At 53.0% G+C, this 20,952-nt stretch overlaps 1 protein-coding gene across 12 annotated transcripts in view; it reads right to left on the bottom strand.

The window, feature by feature from the left end:
- Nucleotides 1–12,483: 12,483 nt before the first annotated feature.
- The window catches only part of UNC13B (unc-13 homolog B), a 160,079-nt gene continuing 151,610 nt past the window's right edge, over nucleotides 12,484–20,952 (bottom strand). For all 12 annotated transcript variants that reach the window (XM_081881292.1, XM_081881299.1, XM_081881301.1 and 9 more), the window contains 4 exons: nucleotides 17,347–17,494; nucleotides 15,044–15,136; nucleotides 14,309–14,468; nucleotides 12,484–13,949 (listed from right to left, as the gene is read on the bottom strand). In XM_081881292.1, coding sequence (XP_081737418.1) covers nucleotides 13,664–13,949; nucleotides 14,309–14,468; nucleotides 15,044–15,136; nucleotides 17,347–17,494 — 687 coding nt within the window. In that variant the 3' untranslated portion in view covers nucleotides 12,484–13,663. The remainder of the gene's footprint in view (nucleotides 13,950–14,308; nucleotides 14,469–15,043; nucleotides 15,137–17,346; nucleotides 17,495–20,952) is intronic.

Below are 20,952 nucleotides of genomic sequence, written 5' to 3'. Positions count from 1 at the left end.
TTGGCTGCAGGAGCCCAGAGCTGGGGTGCAGCGCATGAACAACGCTCCGTCAGCCTGAGAGCTGTGCTTCCAGGCTACGGTTACCAGACTTTTTTCAAGGAATCCGGGGACACTTAAAAAAAAAAAAGAATTCATGCTTTATTATTTTAGGAAAGGGTTGCCCAGAGTTCTTGACCTTTATAAGGGGGGACCCCAAAGTTGTCGGGCGTGCACCTCGACACAAGGCAGGCGGAGAAGCCCATCTCCAAACACATAAACACCCCCCAAAAAAGGTTGGGGTGGGGGGAGAGATTGAATAAAGGCGCTCACTGGTCTTGGGAAAACACACACACAAGTCTCCATCTCTCTCTCTCTCTCTGTCTTGCAACGCAGCTCAGCTCTTTTCTAGACTTCTCTTTTTCACCGCCTTGCTTGCCCGCCCCCCCCAACTTGCACAGACCCCCCAGCAGAAGAGCGCCACGGACTCTTCTGCTGCAGGCAGCTCTGTGTGATTTTGGGGTGAGCATTTATCAAGGAAGCGAGCCAGAAGGAAGCTCTCTGGCTCGCGCCTCGGTTTAAATAGCCCCCCCCCCCAACCAGCGGATTGGCTGGCTAGAACTTTGACGTGGCTTGGACCTCCGGTGCTGCTTGCTGCCAGGCACCCTCCATGTTGCTTTGCTGAAGTCCCCAGGCATAAATCAGGGGACATTAATTAAAATCTGGGGACATTCCAGGGACAGATTTTGTCTGGGAACAGATTGGTGAATCCGGGGACTGTCCCCGGGAACCGGGGATGTCTGGTAACCCTATTCCGGGCACAATGGAAAGAGCTGGCTTTGGCCATCCAAGTCCGATGGGATCTGGGGCCTGGTAATGGGACAGACCAGCTGCTCCCATAGGACCCTTCCTGCGGGTTGAGCCCCTTGGCAGCGGACTCCTTTCTTTGCAAACCCCGCCCACAGTGGAGCGGCAGATGTCAAGCCAGCGCAGGGGCTTTTATGTGGTGACACCCTCACCAGAAAAGTTCACCTGCCACCCGCTCGGCTTAGTTTCAGGTGCCAGGGTAGAACCATCTGGGTTTTTTTACACATGGCTTGAACCATAAAACAGCCCTGTTTTATGCTGCCACTTGATTTTTATCATTAGTGGGAGTTATCTTTATTGCACCTCGGGTTTCGGGCTGATTCCTTCTTCTGCTTTTATTTGCTGCTGGTGCAGTTCCAGCATTTTGTTATTTTTGTTGAAATGAATTCAAACTTTTTCTTGTCTTGTTCAGTGCAAAGATGGAATGTGAACATCATGTTCAATAAAGAAAAGGAAGCAGTGGGGGGAAATGGTGCCAAGTCTCAGTGGCCTGGGAAGAGGAGGGTCTTTGCAACGGATGGAAGTGGAACGATGCCCCTGACCCTCCTTGCTTCCTCCTTCACGCATTTGATCAGAAGGCCTGAGGGAACAAACCTTAGCTGTCTTCCCCGCCTTATTCCCTTTCACCATCTTTTTCTACTTGTCGCGGGGGAAGGGAGAAAAGCGAGGGAATCCAGGCTTAGCGGGTGCTGGGTCCTGTTTGCAAGGCCAGGAGTGAGCCCTGCAATGTGTGAAGAGGAGCTGAATGAGCCCCTGAACCAGCCTGGCGTGTGAGTCCCCACACCATTGGGGGGGAGGCTCCAGGTGAGAGAGAAGAATGGGGTATCATTTGGTGGCCAGCACAGACAGGCCAATGGGCACTGAGGCCCCCTCTCCCTTCAGAGGCCATACAATGACCAGACTTACCCAGCCACTTGCAGGCTCTCCTATTTTCCTCCGTAGTCATCCAACAGGGCAAGCACAAGACGATTCCCAGCTGCAACCATATAACCATTCCCGTTCCTTTGAAACTCAGGCATGCATGCAGCCCCCAATGGGTGCAGCCAGAAGTCCTGCCGAGAATCCGTTAAATGCCCCCAACCCTGCCCAGTAGACCCCAGTAGCGCCTGCTGTGATCCTGGCAGCAGCACAGCTCAGGAGCACCTGGGCGGCCACTGCAGGCGGGCAGAGAGAGCGGAGAGGCTTGGCCAACTTCCTGAGGGCGGGAGATGGCACGGAGCAGCACTGAGCAAATAGAAGCCTTTGATCGTTGGACTTGCCACTGAACACGGAGCTGTTGCTCGGGGCTCCTGCACAATCCACAGAGCTCCCTTGGCTGCAGCCCCGTGAAAAGCTCACACCCCTCTTGGCGGCTGGGTGCACAAGTGAGAGGGGCTGAGCTGGGGCGAGCACCAGAGCACATTCATCGGATCCCCCACCAAAAGCGAGTGGACGAAAAGGTGGGCAGAGAAGAGGGCTGGTAAAGCAGCAAGCATTCAGGTGTCATGAGCTTCTTTAAGCCTGGATAGGAGGAGCATGTGGAAGTGTCTGAAGAAAGTCCTTCTTCGCAGGGTTAAACTATGGAACTCCCTCCCACAGGAGGAAGGGATGGCCAACAAGTTGGGTGGCTTCAAAAGAGGGTTTGACAAATTCACGGAGGAGGAGAGGGCTCTGCTCTAATTCCACAGCGATGCTTCAGAATACTGTAGGGGCATTATTGCAGCCAAACTGACAAGTCATGCTTTGGCAGGTGGGAACATGAAGGGTCTGAGACTCACAGAGCTTCCCTGTCACATTTGCTAGAGAGAACTCTGTGAGATGAAATGCAGCTCAGACGCCATTTGTGAACTTACATTTTGCCCTTTTGTAACTTAGACAGCAGTTATAGCCCTGCCTTCATTTTGCTGCTGTAATGGCCGCTTCTAGACCCTGTGAGTAAATGCTCCTTATGTTCTTATAAGGGCACAGCCAGTGTTATTTGTGTTTCGCACTCTGCTCTTGCTGCCAAGTGCCCCAGAGTCTGTCCGCCTGGAATCAACAAAAAGGGATCTGTTTCTCTCCAATAGCTGCTTCAGACAGGCTGTTGTTATCTGGAGAGGGAACTGAGAAATGGGAAGGTTCTTTGCCATTGCATTGTACTGGACTTGTGGGAAACAGATCACACGTTTCGGAGAGGAAGTGAGCACATCAAAACTTTGGAGAACTGAGAGGCCAGACAGAAGCAAGAGCCGGTGGGGAAATCCTGGTGTTCTAAAAACAGGGCCCCAAGCGGGGGGGGGGGGGGGGAGGAGAAATAGCCGCACCAAAGATGGAGCTGAAACTCCTGAGAATGACACAGCCAGGAGGTGTTGCAGAGGCCAGTGCCATTTTGCAGTGCCCCCTGGCAGCAGTGAGGCGGCAGCAGCAGCAGCAGCAGCAGCTCACAGCCTTTTGCAGCCCCAGCTGGGATCTGTGACACACAGGCTCAGCCCCCCAAAGCCCCCTGCAGGCATTTGGCTTGCACTTGGAGAATTCGCAGCCGGTCTGGGCAAATATTGCAGAGAGTGGGCAAGATGAGAGGCGGCATGTGCAGCTCAGTCACAGCAAGCAACTTGGAAGGAGAGCAAAGCTGCATTTCTGTGCACAGTTGTAAAGCTGGAAGGGACCCAAAGGGTCGTCTCACCCCCCCCCCCTGCAATGCAGGGGGCTTAAGAGGTGCCAGAGCAGCACATGGTCCCTGGAGGGAATGGTTGCACCCCCATCACCTGTTCTACTACCTGTGCACCTTCATCTGGGTCTCCCAAGCACTTTCAAAACCAGAGATGGAAAGAACGGTCAGTTTGCATTTCTTAGTACAGAAAGTATTGATCTGATGTGCAGAGATCGTTCCTCTTCTGATTAATTGAATAGGATTCTAGAAGGTTTCTATGTGAAAGAAACAGGAAGGTTTCTGTTGTTTGGGTTATATTTCTTCTGGGAAGCTGAGTACAGCTGGTCTAAACTGGTTTTGTTGTCCTTTTTTGTCATGGTCATACTGGCTATTATAGTCAGGCCAGGAGGAGGCTAGACCTCACTCACTTTCTCTTTTCTTTGTTCTGGTGTTCTGTATGCTGTAGTGTTAAAGTTTCATCTTATTACAAGTTTGTAAGCTTTATTTAAGTGCTGCAACTGGATTTTTATGGACTGTGCCAATCCTGAATGTTTTGGATTTGTGACCATTATTGCTCATTTCCCTTCAGTATCAGTAAAAGCTCTGCTGGATGATTGCCTTTGGAAACTCTGTTGCCTTTGGAAAAAACTCAATTGCCTTTGGAAACTCTGTTACATGTTGAAGTTTTTTCCTGCTCCCCCTTCATGGGCGACAAGGACCTGTAACCTTCCCTGCCGTGATGGCAGGAGTATTTCGCCACCAGCAGCTTTTTCTTCACAGTATCTCTGGAAAACCTCCAGCCAATTTCTCTTGCCTGTCCCTGTTAAGTTGTGGGTTGACATAGCAGACGACACAGCGATTTCTCCAAGTAGCTCTTTATTTTGTAAGCTGGAATAGAACTGACGGCAAACAGCTCAGCCGGCCTGCTTTTATAGGCAGCCGGCTGTCAACATTGTAGCAACAACAGCCCAGAGTTCCCGCCTAAAATAACTGACGTGGACCTGAGTGAAAACTATCTACAGACCTGAGTGAAAACTATATACAGTATCCCCCTGCTGGCCCAGGGTGAAACTTCACTACATAACACCCCTCCCCACCGAGATAAGGCGTTAGTTACAATCGTAATGGTTTCCTTATATACAGCACTACGCGTAATGGTTCAATTAGGCACAAAAGCATATCGGTTACATTTCCCATACTTAGACCAACAGCGATACATGTCCAACAACATAGTCCTTAAAATAAGTTGGGCGCTTGGAAACTCTGCCAGACCGCCGGGGACTGGTAGCCAAGTCCGGAGGGCCACACAGTTCTTGCTGAGGCTGTGGTGCGACCCTAGATGGCGTTGGAACCAACTCCCCTGGATCCGCTGCTGTGGGTGGAGCCTCCGCAAGTGGAGTGGTCTGAGTCTGTGGTAAGTCTGGCAGACCCTCTGAAGCGGCTTGGTTCGGCTCCACGCTGGCAGTTTGCGAGGGAGGTGTAGGTGGGGCCTCGCCATCTGTACGTGTCTCTTCTTGAGCCGCAAGCGCAGTTGGGGGCACCACGGTAGTGTCCAAGTCCCCAACCCTGCGCCTAAGCTGGTCTATGTGCCGTCGCCACAAGCGTCCGTCTTCGAGTGCCACCTGGTACGAGCGAGGTCCAGTGACTCCCACTACTGTGGCTGGCACCCAAGGAATGTCCCCCACATAGTTCCGGGCAAAGACCTGGTTTCCTGGGACAAATGACCGTGGCGCGTTGGCACAGCCTGGGGGTTCAGCCACGGCAAAGTCCGGGTGTAGCCGGTCGAGCGGTGACCTGAGGCGGCGGCCCATAAGCAGTTCAGCAGGACTCCGCCCTGTGGCCGCATGAGGGGTGATGTGTTGCACGAACAAGTATTCGGCGACCCGCTCATGCCAGTCTCCCCGGTCCAGGCACGCCAGTGCCTCTTTTGCCGAGCGCACCATTCTTTCCGCTTGCCCGTTGCTGGATGGATGAAAGGGTGCCGTTAGGGCATGGCGGATGCCCAGTCCCAAAAGATACCGCTCAAACGTGCCTGACGTGAACTGCGGTCCGTTGTCAGAGACAAGGACATCAGGACACCCATGCGTTGAAAACAGGCCTCGCAGCACCCGGATGACGGCTTCGGTAGTGGTGGAGGGCATCAGGGCGACCTCCAGCCATTTGGAATAGGCGTCCACCACTACCATAAAGGTCCGGCCGTGAAAGGGGCCAGCCAGATCGATGTGCACCCTCGACCAGGGTGTCTTTGGCGTCTCCCAGGTGTGTCCCTTAGCTGCCGGTGGTGCAGGCCTCGACTCTTGGCACGCTTGACAGGCGGACACCCAGGCAGTGATGGCATCGTCCATATTAGGCCACCAGACGTAACACCGAGCCAATGCCTTCATTTTGACAATTCCCGGGTGGCCAACGTGCAGAGCCTCCAGGACGCGCTGACGGAGTCCCTGGGGAATCACGACGCGGTCTCCCCACAGCAGACAGCCGCGATGAGCTGAGAGTTCATGTTGTCTGGTTGCGAAGGGCTGGAACTCCGATGCAAAAGGCCCTTGTGGCCACCCCCTCCACACCCAGTTGAGCACCCGGCTGATGGTGCGATCCTGGGCAGACGCGGAGGCCACAGTGGCAGCCGATACAGGCGCTGCCGGAAGATCCTCAATCAGAAGGAGCGATGAAGCTGGAGCCGGGTCTTCCACAAATGCTGGAAGAGGGCAACGGCTGAGGGCGTCGGCATGGCCCACCGATTTCCCCGGGCGATGGATGAGCCGGTAGTGGTAGGCAGCCAGGAAAACAGTCCATCGCAGCATGCGTGGCGAGAGGACCGGTGGAGTTGGACGATCACCGGTGAGGAGGCCCAGGAGTGGCTTGTGGTCAGTGATGAGGTCAAAAGTCCTGCCATAGAGGTATTCATGGAACCTCTTCACTCCAGCCACAAGTGCCAGTGCCTCCTTGTCGAGCTGGCTGTAATTCCGTTCCGTCGGAGATAGCGTCCTGGAAAAGTAGGCGAGCGGTGCTTCTCTTCCGTCTGGAAAACGGTGACTAAGGACAGCACCGATGCCAAAAGGTGAGGCGTCGCAGGTAAGGACCAGCGGCCTGGATTCACTGTACTGTACCAGCACACTGTCTGATGAAAGGAGAGCCTTGACCGCGTTGAAGGCCGCCGTCTCCCGATGACCCCAGGCCCAAGGCGTCTTTGTGCTAAGGAGTCGGTGAAGAGGCTCAGCCACTGTGGCTTTGTGGGGCAGGAACATGTTATAAAAGTTCAGCAGCCCCAGGAATGCCTGCAACTCCGTCTTGTTCTTTGGGGTGGGGGCCTGCTGGATAGTGCGGATCTTGGATGTGGTCGGGTGAAGGCCGGAGGCATCGATAAGATAGCCCAGGAACTCTACCTGTGGAACGGCGATCTGGCACTTTCCCCTCTTTACCTTGAGCCCAGCCTCTTGGAACCTGGTCAGCACGGCACGGAGGCACTCGAACAGCTGCTGGTGTGAGTCTGCAGACACCAAGACGTCATCAAAATATGGTACCACGCCCGGAAGCCCTTGCAGGAGACGCTCCATAAGGCTTTGGAAGATGCCAGGAGCCACACTCACCCCGAACTGCAACCGGTGGCAACGGAATGCCCCCCGGTGGGTGACGATCGTCTGGGCTTCAGCAGTGGCATCATCGACGGGCAGTTGTTGATAGGCTTGGGCAAGGTCCAGCTTAGCGAAGACCTTACCCTCACCCAGGGAATGCAGCAGGTGTTGGACAACAGGAACCGGATAAGCGTGCTGCTGAAGTGCCTTGTTGATCGTGCACTTGTAGTCAGCGCAGATTCTCACTGACCCATCTGGCTTGACAGGCGTGACGATGGGGGTTTCCCACTTGGCGTGGTCAACCGGCTTCAAAACTCCTTGGGCGATCAGTTTGTCCAGTTGTTCGTCCACCTTAGCCTTGAGAGCAAAGGGAACCCGGCGTGGCTTTAGCTTGATGGGGGCGACTTGTGGATCAAGGCTAAAGGAGATGGGCGTACCTGTATATTGCCCCAAGGTGCCGTCAAAAACCTCGGCAAAGTCTTTGACCAGACCCTCAGTCTCTGCGTTAGAGATGCAGTTGATGCCGGTGACTTCCAGGCCGAGGGCATCAAACCAGTCTAGCCCTAGGAGGCTTGGCCGCTGACCTTCGACCACCACCAACCAGAGCAGGCCCGAAAAATCCTTGAAGGCGATCCGGAACCGGCCAACGCCTACCACGGGAATGTCATTTCCCTGGTAGTCTCTCAGGTGTACGCAGTGAGAGTCGAGTTGCCTTTTGGACACTCTGGGTACCAGTCTTTTGATGGTGCTCCATGACACAATGGACAGGGCAGACCCGGTGTCGATCTCCATGTCACATGGAGCTCCTTCAATGAGCACCGTGACGTTCAGCTTGTGTCGCGTAGGCGAGTCGGTTTGGCCAATCGTGGTTCCAGACGGGCAGCGGCAGTTGGTGAGAGCGAAACAACTTTCCTTGGCAGACTGAAGACTTGGACTTGCGAGTCGATGAAGGGGGGGTGTCAGACGGAGCCGATCGGCAGACCTTAGCGATGTGGCCCCTTCTGGAACACTTCCTACAGATGGCGTCTCTGAATCGACACTTGGCATGGGAATGGTTGCCTCCGCAGCCGGCACATTCCGGTTGGCCCTTGGACTTCTGTTGGAACTTCCTGCGCTCCCGCTTTGTCTGGTGCACATCATCGTCTTCACTGGAGGATGCCTCATCACTGCTGGCCTCTTCATGATGCACCGGAACTGGCTCCCTAGCAAGACGCGGGCTGCTGGACTTGCGGATCTCCTGGGCGGAGCGTTCAGCAGCTTCTGAGGCCACAGCCTCCTCAATGGCTTTCTGTAGCGTGAGGTCTGGCTTGGCGAGGAGACGCCATTGCAGATGGATGTCCCGGACCCCGCAGACGATTCGATCCATCAGGGCATCATCTAAGTCTCGGAACTCACAGTGCATTGCAGCCTGTCGCAGGGCGGTGGTGTAGTTGTTGATTGACTCTCCCTCTGCCTGGTTCCGGTGGTAGAACGCATGGCGGGCAGCAATCTTGGACGGCTTTGGTGCGTAGTGGTTGCGGAGCATCTCTTGGATCGTGTCCCATGGTGTTGCCTGGACTGCTTCAGGAGCAACCAATGCTCGGGCCGTCTCAAACACCTCAGGCCCACAGAGGCTGAGGAATAGGCCCCGCTTCCGATCCTTTGATACTGCTGTCAGCTCGTTGGCTTGGAGGTAGCAGTCGAACCGAGCGAGGTAGGAGTACCATGATTCAGAGGCTGGCGCAAACGGCGGTAGAGGCACAAGTGAAGCCATGATTCCGATGCCGGCGTGAAGGGCGATGAATGGAACACAGTGCTCTAGCCAGAACAGTCAGCTCTGAATTGGTTCTGTCCAGTGATTTCGCTCAGTGATTTCGCTCTGTGATTCAGCTCAGTGATTCAGCTCAGTTCAGAGGCTGGCCGCATCTGGCTGTGCTCTGATGTCCATCGATCCTATCCTCGTTGCCAGTGTTAAGTTGTGGGTTGACATAGCAGACGACACAGCGATTTCTCCAAGTAGCTCTTTATTTTGTAAGCTGGAATAGAACTGACTGCAAACAGCTCAGCCGGCCTGCTTTTATAGGCAGCCGGCTGTCAACATTGTAGCAACAACAGCCCAGAGTTCCCGCCTAAAATAACTGACGTGGACCTGAGTGAAAACTATCTACAGACCTGAGTGAAAACTATATACAGTATCCCCCTGCTGGCCCAGGGTGAAACTTCACTACATAACACCCCCCAAACCCAGCCTTGCTCCAAAGCAACCAAGAGCCTGAGCTCAACCACGTTGCTTCTCTGTCTACACAAACTGATGCTCTGAGTATTCCTGGTTCAAGGCAATTAAGTTTCCAGGAAAGCGTCCCAGTAATGACCCAGAGGAGGCATCTCGTCCTGTGGCGTCCTTTGCAAAAGAAAGGCAGTGGAAATGCTAAATCTGGATGTCTTGAAAGAGGCTGAAATAGCTAATCAGTTTCAGAATGGTCTGTTCCTGTCTGGCTTCTAAACAGGGGGAGAAGAGCTGACCATCTTCTACAGGAGGCAGGAGTCCTCTGCGTTGAATGTTTCCCCTTTCTGTCCAAGGAACAGCTCAGCCCCCCAGAGATCCAGACACTCACCAAGAGAAAACCTCACACCTCCTTAGCTTCTTTCCTGACTGCAAAGCAACAGGGACGAGGCAGCACTGCAGAAGTCGATCAGCGCTCCCACGGGAAGAGGTGGGCAAGCAGCAGCTCTCCGATGTAGCCGGCAGGAATAGAACAAAGCCCACCCACCCACGTGGCTCCCGGACAGCTGCCTCTCAAGGCAAGAAAGGTTCTCCTGGCATCTTTGTGGCGACCTTCAACTCTCCCTCCAGACAGAAATCACACTGCAAGGCTTCTCTCGTCTTTCTTTGGCCGTTACTCTCTAAAGCACCACATTACTGTGTTGTTTAAATAATAAAGCGGTTCAGCCTGAACTCAATCAGAGATGCTCCAAAAGTGGTCCATCTATGCAAGAATCCTGCTTCTGATGGAAGATGCTAGCGCCTTAAATGGTCTTGAGCTTCCTCCGAAAGTCATGACTTGCTCAGCAGGTGAAAACATCCAGTCTGCCCAGGCAGTGTCTGCTGAATTTCCCCCTGGGTGTGGCCTGGGGAGACACACTAAACACACTGCCTATTTTTGCTGCTGGTGCCAGCAATATAGATTTTGCTTTCTTTGTCACTAAGTCCTCGAGGATCTTCTTTCTTTTTAAAGCTCAGCTAGACTGACCCCTCGTCCCTCAGGGTTGGGCCCTGCATCTCCTGGCCCCCTGAAAGAAGCGTCAGTTTGCATTTCTTAGTGCAGAAAGTATTGAAGAAGAAGAAGAGTTTGGATTTGATATCCCGCTTTATCACTACCCAAAGGAGTCTCAAAGCGGCTAACAATCTCCTTTCCCTTCCTCCCCCACAACAAACACTCTGTGAGGTGAGCGGGGCTGAGAGACTTCAGAGAAGTGTGACTGGCCCAAGGTCACCCAGCAGCTGCATGTGGAGGAGTGGAGACGCGAACCCGGTTCCCCAGATTACGAGACGACCGCTCTTAACCACTACACCACACTGGCTCTCACATTGATCTGATGTGCAGAGATCTTTCCTATTCTACTTAATTCAAGAGGGTTCTGGAAGCGTCTCTGCGTGAAAGAAACAGGCAGAAGGTTCATAGTGTTTGGGTTCTTCCTTCAGAGATTCTGAGTACAATTGTTTTAAACTGGTTCTCTTATCCCTTCTGTCAAGGTCATGTTGACTATACTAAGAGGCCAGAAGGAGCCTGTTTTTCTCTTTCTATCTCTCTTCCTTCTGGTGTTCTGTACATAGTATGCTTCGTGTTATGGTTTAGACTTATTATAAATTATTGTAAGTTTATGTTAAGTCTGTTGCAACTGGATTTCTTATGGACAGGGCCAATCCTGATTTTTTTGCATCTGTGACCATTTTGCTCTTTTGCCTTCAGCAGCAGTAAAGATCTGATGGATGAAATATTAATTGCCTCTGGTCTATTTTTTGGGAATCCTGCAACGTGTTTAGGTCTTCACTCTGCTAACTACCGTATTTTCCACTCTATAGGACGCACCGAACCATAGGAGGGGGAGAACGGGGGGGGGGATTTTTTCTCTCTTGTTCTCCCCCTCAAAAACAAGGTGCGTTCAAGAGGAGGTCGGGCAGCCTTGCCGTTGCCCCCCGAGCTTGTGGCGCTGCTTTCCCCCACCGCCAACCTCAAAGATCCCTGAAGCCTTTGGAGCGCAGCTTCGGGGACAGCCTTTCAGGCCTCCGCAGGGCGGCAGGGTGCCTTCACCCCCCCGCCCTGCGGAGGCTTTGCGCAGCCATCCCGGTAAGCTAGAACAGCTCTGGGCTGCAGGCAGCTGTCCGCAAGTCTGCGGAGCCCGGTGGGAACTCCCGCCTGGCTGCGCAGGCTTGTGGAGAGCTGCCCAAAGCCCCAGCGCCGCGCTCCCTGGGCTTCGGGCTGCAGGCAGCTATCCGCAAGTCTGCACAGCCCTGTGGGAGTTCCCGCCGGGCTCCGCAGGCTTGCGGATAGCTGCCTGGAGAGCGAGAGGGGTCAGTGCGCACCGACCCTCTCGCTCTCCAGGCTTCAGCGAAAGCCTGCATTCGCTCCATAGGACGCACACACATTTCCCCTTCAGTTTTGGATGGGGAAAAGTGCGTCCTATAGAGCGAAAAATACGGTATATGTTGGAATCTGCTCTGGATCAATACTGAGTAGAATTTCATGACACGAAGGAAGCCTCTTGGCAGCTCTTGCATAGACAAGGCGCCTGGACGATGCCTGAAAGCCAACACTCTGACCTAGCAAGGAGCAATTGCCAAGAAACCGCTAGGAGGCAGGATTCACACACACACACAACCCTGGAAGCTGGGGACAAGTGTCGAGGGAATGACTTTCCAGGTGACAGCAGACTTCTTCACACGACACACAGGTAGCTTACAAAATTGCTGCCACCGGCTGTGGCAACGATCCCCAGCTGAGGACCAGGCTCATGCATGGAGGAATGAGGCTGCAGATGGTTGCTAAGCTCCCTCAGGAGACGGCAGGATGCTTCAAAGGACCAGGTGCTGGGGAACGCAACGGCTGGGAGATGACGTCTTGGCCGCCGTGGGGATCAGGAGGCTGGACGAGATCCGGACGGGCCTTGGGTCAAATCCGGCAGACAACCGAAGGCCAGAAGCCAATTGGTGCTGGGGGGCCCAGCAGTGAAGGGCTCTGGACTCGCCCTCCATTTGGGGTTGTGATGGGAAGTGTCTCACCTTGGGGATGGAGACACTCTTTGGGAGGCTAAGGAACGGGGGGCTCTCCCCAGGCCCACCCCTTCTGCAACGAAGGCTGCTCCGTGAAGGTTGAAGGAAGAGGCCCCGAGGCCTCTGGGGGAGCCTGAAGAGGGAACGGCTGGAGCCTGGCGTGCACCTTCAACCGGGGAAGTCCAGTAAGAGGGGCTGGAGGCAGGAGGTGCTGCTAAAAGGTCCTTTATTAAAGGTTACACAGATCGCTTCCTGCCACAGCGACACATTAAACAGGGATTAAAAACCGCAACAGTAATAATTGTGGTGACCCAAAGAGCGGTTTTATCTTACATCCATTGACAACAACTACACGGCGTCTAAAAGCAGGTCTGAGAAATACAAGGTCTGTTATTATACAGCTGTACAAGTGCCAAGAGAAAAAAAATATAGAAAAACAACCCCCCCCCCCAATATACAAATAGAATCCCCCCTCAACATGCGGCTCTTGGGTGTTTCTTTGAGGGCCTACAGCACACGGAGGGCGGGGGCCGGGTCATCCGCCTCGGCAGTCGGCAGCTTGGCTTCTTCCTGCACGCTTCCTAGTGCAAAGTTGTTTCCAGTGGGTGGGTGTATTCATGATGGCTGCACCAGGAAAACCTCTCCCTCCCTGCACGGCCCAAAAGCAACACTTGGGGGGGGGAGAGAAGGGGGGGAGACTCCCAGGACAAAGACTTGGCGCAGAAACAGAAGAGGATGGAGAATAAGGCGGCCCTGAGAGAGAGGATGGTGCTCAGGTGGGCAAAGGGGGGATTTTTGGTCAGTGTTGTGCTTGTCTGGGGTGGGGGGTAGGGGACAGCGAAGCTCCTGCAGCCCCCTCCTGCTTCCACTTGGACCCAGGCTCAACCAGGCTCCGGGCAAAACACAGCTGACCTTGGGCTTTCCTGCCCACCCAAAACCAGCAAAGGCTTCAGGCTCACCAACAGGTTGGACTCCCCACCTCTTGGCCCCCAAAAGGATGCAAGGAATCAGCCTGGAACAAGCAGCTGCTCACCTTCCTCCTTGAACTCTCCTCGGCAGAACGTAGACACCCCCCAACCCCCCTCAGGCCAGGAGTGTCTGGCCCACCTCGGCTTTGTCTTCCTGCCCACGCAAGAGAATAACGTTCCTTGCTCCGCAGCGCCAACCCCAGAGGAGCAGCCATGATGGAGGCAGGCACCCCAAGTCCAAGACCTCCCCCCCCCGGCTCCGACTCTCTGCCTTCTGCTGAGGGTCCAGACAGGTCTCCTGCGGCCGGCAAAGGGGCCGACTGGGACGCAAGCCTCCTTCCCGGGTCCAAGAGAGCCGGCGGCTGCGCTTTCCACACACATTGGCATCGGTCACCCAAGAAGGGTGGAAACGCAGGAGGGCTCAGCTCCCTTCCTCCGTGGAGCGCGACTCCGACTTCAGCTTGACGAACTCCTTGGCCACTTCATCGTTGGTCCTTTGCGAGAGGATCCTCAGCACCGTCAGCCCCGTGTCGTCCATGTGGACCCTCCGCCCCAGCGGGCACCAGCAGGCGCAGCTGCCCTTGTCGGCCACGTCCCGGAGCTGCATCACGGCGATGCCCAGCACACGGTCTTCGCGGGCAAAGCAGTAGTCCTTCACGCAGACCTGCAGCTCGTAGGCGTCCGGCCCGTCCTCATTCCCCAGGATGCTGCAAGAGAGCGAGGGGAAGCCCCGTTAAAGCTCTGGCAGGGAGATGGGGTCCCGGGACCAGGAGCCCCCCACCCCAGCGGAAAAAGCCCTCAGGGAAGTTGGCATCTTCCTCCGGAGCTCCTGAGCCTTGCTCCTGCCAGGAGCTCTCTTGCTTCGTCTCATCATATTCAGTTTTATGACTTTGGTAAAGCCTAAGAAATACCGTACACATATTGCCAAGGCCGCCCTATGCTTGCAGGGGGCAAGGCGAGGAGGCGAGGGAGATAAGGGCTGTGGGATTCCTGCAAGGCTCCCTCTGCGTGGCCTGATCCTGCAATCCCAGGCCGAGGGGCTGCTTGCCCGTCTCTTGGGACTTACAAGTGGAACGTCTCGTTGTACTTTGGGGCCCAGTTGTTGCTCTTCGACTTGGTGGTGAATTTCCGCTTCTTGTCACTCTGGTGTGGCCCAATCATGGTCACCTCCACGAAGGGGCGGAACATGCCCGAGGTCTGCCACTTCAGGTCGTTGGCTGCCACCACTGCGGGAGGAGAGAAAGAGGCTGGGGAAAAGATTCAGCTCAGCCGCTCCACACCCCCTGGCAGAAGCCCAGCCCCTCTTGCCCAGCTAAGGCACACGCTCTCATTGGAGCTTCTTCCTCGGCCGCTGGCTGGCCTCCCACAGACGCATCTTCCCCACGCCTGTCCTGACCAGGGAAAAGCTCTTTCTGCCATTTGAGGAGCCCCTAGACCAGTATATGGCTGTGCAACTTGGGAGGCAGCTCAGCCCATCTCTCAAGGCTGCTGGCCTCTCCAGAGCATTTGCCCTGAAGCCTATCAGCTGAGCAAGTTTCTGAGCCATGTCCACAAAAGGCTGCTCCAAAAGGGAGTCCCCCCCGCCCTGGTCAGTGACAGTCCTTCAAGCCTCTGGGGGCAATTGTGGGGGGAGAGCAAGGCGGGCAGCCTCTTCTGCTCAAAGGCTTACTCAGTGCCCGCCTGGATGGCCAACTCTCCAGCACAGCGGCTGCGCTGACGTCTCGGGGGTTGCCAGCCCAAGAGACCAGGCCTGGCTGCCAGCCCATCAGGGGAGCGGGAGGCGGTGTTTGTGTTTGGTTACCTTTCACCGTGACCTTGTGCTCCCCGGTGCCGGGGTGTGTGTACAAGTCGATCTGAATGGACACTTCACCCACGGGGTCGTCCACTCCTGAGCCTGGGGGGCGGAGAAAGAGAAAGAGCGCCACAGACGGCATTGGCATGTGCCTAGAGCTGGGGGGGGGGAGGGCAACTGCATTCCCCCATTGCCCAAAGACTCCCACCCCACGCCTCTGCTCTCTTCCCCCAACGGAGAGCTCCCTCCTGCCTTTATGTTTTGAAGCCTAGTTCTCTGCTATCTTCTTTGGACTGGATCCCTGCTCTCTTTCCTCCAGCCCAAAGCACTAGCCTAGCACTAGGCAGGGGGGCTTGGCTGCCTCTTGCCCCACGGAGGGGCTGCTGTTCCACAGTCAAGAGCTCCTGCTGGCTGCGAATCCACAGCCCCCCTGGAGGCTTCTCTCTCCCGCTCCTCAGCAACGCTTCCCACTGCTGACGGGTGTGTGTCTTTCGAGGCATTTTAGCACCAAAGGGACCCAGTCGGGACAGAGAGTGGGCACTGCGAAAGCAGGCAGAGGCGCTGGCTCAGAGCTGCCACACGCTCAACACTTTGGTTCCTGGAGACTGTCCTCTCAGACACACAACATGAAGGCAATGGCAGGGCCAGAGGGTGTGTTTTGGGGGTGGGGGGCTGCCAGGTGGCTAAAACAGGCCCTCTGGGGTGGCAGTTGTGTCTCCGCAAAGCAGGGTTTCCAATGCACATCCTTCACCTGGCCAGATTTGCAGAAAGAGCTGCAGCCGAAAGCCAAGCCTTCATCAGACTGTCCACCAAAAGAAGCGCACTGTTCGCCTGGGTCCAGCACTGAGCACCATCTCAGGCTGCTGCTCTACAGTGCACTCGGTGCATGCTCAGAGGAGCCTTCTACCTTGCAAAGTGTGAAGCACCCTATTTCTCTCGCCACGACGGCTGTTCGAACATCCAGAGCTGCAGACTTCTGCCATCAGGCTGACAAAACTCCCCAGGGAGAGCACCCTCCCCACCCCCAGGAGGGAGCCTGCAAGGCGCACGACACAAGATACTACGAGGCGAGTGATCCAGGAGGGGAGAATAGGCCTGGGGGTGCTAGAGGGGGGCAGAGAAAGGCCAACAGGGGGTGAGGATGGGGGGCTCCAAAGCACAGCAGGTTTGCAGCCGGCCAATGTTGTTATGGCAACATTGGCCTGGAACGTACCCTTATCAGGACGGACATCCTCATTAGCCGTAAACCTAATCCCTTTCCCACCATGCACTGGGGCAAGCAGTAGGCAGGACGGAGAGAGAGAAGAGTTTGGTTACCACCCGGCCGAGATCACGATGCAGAATCCCACCGGGGCGGAAAAGGCAGGACGGGGCGTGGGAATGGGACCTTGCACTGCCTGAACAGCTCTGGCTGCGCTGCGGCCAATCAGTGAGCTGCGCGGTGGCGCCCGCCACTACGGTCCAGAGGAGTCAGACGCCTCACGGTAGCTTCGGGGGCCTTATATTCCAGGGAGGCCTTATGTTCAGGGGGGGGGGGCTTATTATCAGGGAGGTCTTATTTTTGGGGCAACAGGGTAGCTCCGCCCCTGGGCTGGTGACCTGCTCCCCTTTGGGCGGGCCAGGCTGGCTCTCTCACCCTTTCACTCGGCCTTGAGTCAAAGCAGCAGCAGCAGTCCCTCCCCTCGGCCTCCAGGTGGAGTCACGAGGCAAAGGCAGCTGCCGAGCTGAGCGGAAGGAGGCCAGACATGCGCCGTCAGGAGACTGGGGAGCATCAAAGGACCTCTGGTGCAGGAGTGGCCCAAGGCACCTTTCTTACCCCCAGCAGAGGCACCACACGCTCCAAAGGGGGTCCATCCTTTGGACAGGTCCCCCCCCCACTTTGGATTGAGGGGCCCCTCTTGGACAGGTCGCTGCTTCTCTGGCGTTTCCAGGGAGAAAGGGCTCTTGGGTTGCTTGTGCACTGGGGCTGACCCCGTCCCAGACAAGAAGAGCTCCAGGGGCCACACTGCTGGCTCTGCCGGGACGGAGCAGCAGGCAGGGACCACCCAAAACTACCCCCCGGGGCATCAACAGGGAAGACAACGTGGGCATGCGTTCTCTCTCCGCTTTTCCAGGGTTCAGCTGAGCTCACTCCCCGGACTGTGCCCAGAACATGGCTGCGCATGACCTGCTCTGGTGAGCACATGCCCAAAGAGGCACAAAGGGCGCAAAGAGGCAACCTCACAGAGGCCCCCCCAGCCCTGCCCCATGGCGCCTCCGCTGCCTCCCCACCCCCAGCCTGAATGAGTCTCGCACTCACACAGGATCCTCACCTTGTGCTGTCTGCGTCTGCACGAAGGTCTTGATGAGCGTGTCGGTGGTTTGCGTGTAGAGGGACAGCGCATAGCGCAGAGACTGCAGGTCTGAGCTCTTCTCCAGAAAGGTCTTCTTCAGGCCGCTTCCCCCGGCGTGGAAATATTGCTGTGGGAAAGAGGCAGTTGGGGTGTGTGTGATGGCTGGGGGTTCTTGGGGGGGGTCCCCCTGTCATCCCAGAACACTCCAAGGGACCCACCAGGCAGCGTCACAAGCAGTTCACAACATGAATTAAGGAGCATGACTTAACGACATCTTTGGTTTACAGAAAGTAGTTTTGTTGGGTGTTACATCAGAGGGGATGAGTTAAATAACATTTATATATAACTGACAGACAAAGAATAGGAAATTCCTTGTTCTCTTAACTTTAATTCCACCCCGCTTTTCTTTCTTTTTTTTTCATACATGATTTTTATTGTTTTTAAATCATAACAAACGAAAAATTAAAAAAATTACATCTTATTATCACAGATTCCTTTCTTTGAGACTTCCTTCAACTTCCCCTCGAATCATCCATGCCCTTATTTAACAAATTCACGCAAATCCTAGTTTATATTGACATTATTTTCTCTTTCCTTTTCTTTTTCTCTTTAGACAATATTCCAACCTTTTCACAGAGCCTTTTTAAACCCAACTAGCGTTATCTGACCCTCACTTGTATTATCCAGATACTCCACAAATTTCCCCCAGTCATCAATGAACCTTTGGTCTTTTAAATATCTAATTTTCCCCGTCAATCTGTCCATCTCCGCATAGTCTAACAGTTTTGCTCCACCCCGCTTTTCTCCTCCCTTTGTCTCTCTTTCATTATTTCCTCTTTCTCTTCCCTTCTCCCTTCTCTCGAGCTCTATCTCTCTATTTGTTTTTGTCTTTCTTCTCTTTAGGGTTTGGGTCTTTACTTAGATTAACATTTTAGTTTTGATTAAAAAAAAAAAGAAATTGGATAATAATCTTCGTATCCCTTTTCACAAATTCTAATAAAAAAATACTAAAAACCAAACACGCAACTGGAGGCTGGAATCCCAGTTTTTCCCTTTCCTGACAGGGTGGCTGCCTGAATTGAACGGGCCCTTCCTAGCCCTTCAACGCTACCGACATTTTCTCCTGCAGTCCTTGTGGGATTTACAAGGAAGGAGGCCTCACTGCCTCTGGGTGAGGCAAAAAACGAGGCAAAAAACAAAAAACTCACCAAAAACTAGACAATTTCCTCCCCTTTTGGCCCATACATGTCAGAGGCAGAAGGAAGAAGCAGCCAGGGACCCACCCAGGGACCCACTTGCCCTGCTCCTTTGGCCACAGGGGGTGGGGACCCCCAACTGGCTCTCCCCCAAGCCCACCAAGGAGGCTCCGGAACCGAGTGGTCCAGAAGATGGAAGGAGCAAGAGCTTCTCTCTCGGCTAGAAGAAAGTCTAGCGCAGTCTCTGTCTTACAGCCATCTCCCTTGTAGACTGAGAAAGCAGCTAAAACAATAACTGCTCTTAGGGCAAAAAGCCGAGAATCAAATATAAACTACTAACAGATGCAAAAGAAAGAGGAGGCTTTGCCCTGCCAGATTTGAAGTTATATTATGAAGCATCATGTCTTTGCTGGTTAAAAGAATGGATTAAACTTAAAAATACAAAGCTCCTGGATTTGGAAGGATTTGATAACAGATTCGGATGGCACGCGCATCTTTGGAAAGAAAAGAAAAAGGGTTATAAATCATTTGAAAATCATATCTTCCGGAGATCGCTATTGGAAGTTTGGGACAGATACAAAAATATATTAGAAATGGGGGTCCCACATTGGTTATCCCCATTAGAGGTTATAGGTGTCAAAAAAATTAATATGAGAAGTGACTGGATTACCTATGGAGATTTGGTGGTGAAGGAAGGGGGGAAGTGGAGATTAAAACCATACAAACAAGTAAAAGAACATGTTTATGATTGGTTGCACTACTATCAAATAAGTGAAATGTTTAAAAAGGATGTGAAAGAAAAAGGGTACAAAGAAAAAGACTCAAAATTTCAAACAGAAATTGTCAATAATGATTGTAAGATAATTTCCAAAATGTATAAAATTCTGTTGGAATGGCATACAATGGATGAGGAAGTAAAAGTGGTTATGATTCAATGGGCCAAAGATTTAGGATATAACATAGAAATGGATGATTGGCAAAGAATATGGAATGAAAACCTGAAGTTTACAGCATGTGTCACATTGAAAGAAAATGTTATGAAGATGGTATATAGGTGGTATATGACACCAGTAAAATTAGCAAAAATGTACAAAACTTGTAACAAATGTTGGAGATGTAAGGAGAAAGAAGGTACATTCATGCATATGTGGTGGGATTGTAAGAAAGTAAGGGGGTTCTGGGAGATGATATATAATGAACTAAAGAAAATGCTAAAATATAGCTTTGTTAAGAAACCAGAAACCTTTCTGCTGGGAATAACAAGAATGGACATAAATAGGAGAGACTGTAAACTTTTTCAGTATGCAATCACCGCAGCAAGAACACTGTTGGCCCAAAAATGGAAACAAGAAGAAGTACCGACTTTGGAAGAATGGAGGACAAAATTAACAGACTATGCAGAACTGGATAAATTAACTGGGAAAATCAGATTCCAAAAGGATCACAGGTTTTTTGAGGACTGGGGAAAATTTACGGAGTATTTGAAAACTGTATGTGAGGACTGTACAACGCTAGTGTGCTTTAAAGAAGCTTTGTGAAAATACAAGGAATATTGTTAGAAAGCAAATAAGGACAGAAATATAGTATTTAATGGCAATATTAAAATTAAGGAATGTGAAGATAGGATTTGAACTACGAATGATTGTCAGAGAAGTTGAGGGAGGTCCAATAAGCTAAAATATGTGATGTGCAAATTGATATGATTGGAGTTTTTTATGGAAAAAAATTTAATAAAAAAAATTATATAAAAAAAACAATAACTGCTCTTAAATTGGCCTGCAATCTCAAATAATAATAATAATAAAATTATTATTATTATTATTATTATTATTATTATTATTATTATTATTCACACCCTGCCCATCTGGCTGGGTTTCCCCAGCCACTGTGGGCGGCTCCCAACGGAATATTAAAAATAGAATCAAACATTAAAATATTCCCTAAAAAATTAACCCTAAACAGGCTTGCCTTCAGATGTCTGCTAAAAGTCAGATAGTTATTTATTTCCTTGACGTCTGGTGGGAGGGCGTTCCACAGGGTGGGCGCCACTACTAAGAAGGCCCCCTGCCCCCTGTAGTTTTGCTTCTCGCAGTGAGGGAACTGCCAGAAGGCCCTCGGAGCTGGACCTCAGTGTCCGGGCAGAACAATGGGGGTGGAAATGTTCCTTCAGGTATACTGGACCGAGGCCATTTAGGGCTTTAAAGTTCAGCACCAACACTTTGAATTGTGCTCGGAAACGTACTGGGAGCCAATGTAGGTCTTTCAGGACCGGTGTTATGTGGTCCCGGCGGCCACTCCCAGTCACCTGTCTAGCTGCCGCATTCTGGATTAATTGCAGTTTCCGAGTCACCTTCAAAGGTAGCCCCACGTAGAGCGCATTGCAGTAGTC

The sequence above is a fragment of the Podarcis erhardii genome, assembly GCF_964252035.2.
Source record: "Podarcis erhardii genome assembly, chromosome: 11".
Lineage (NCBI taxonomy): Eukaryota > Metazoa > Chordata > Lepidosauria > Squamata > Lacertidae > Podarcis > Podarcis erhardii.
This window is presented reverse-complemented; position numbering and strand designations above follow the sequence as displayed.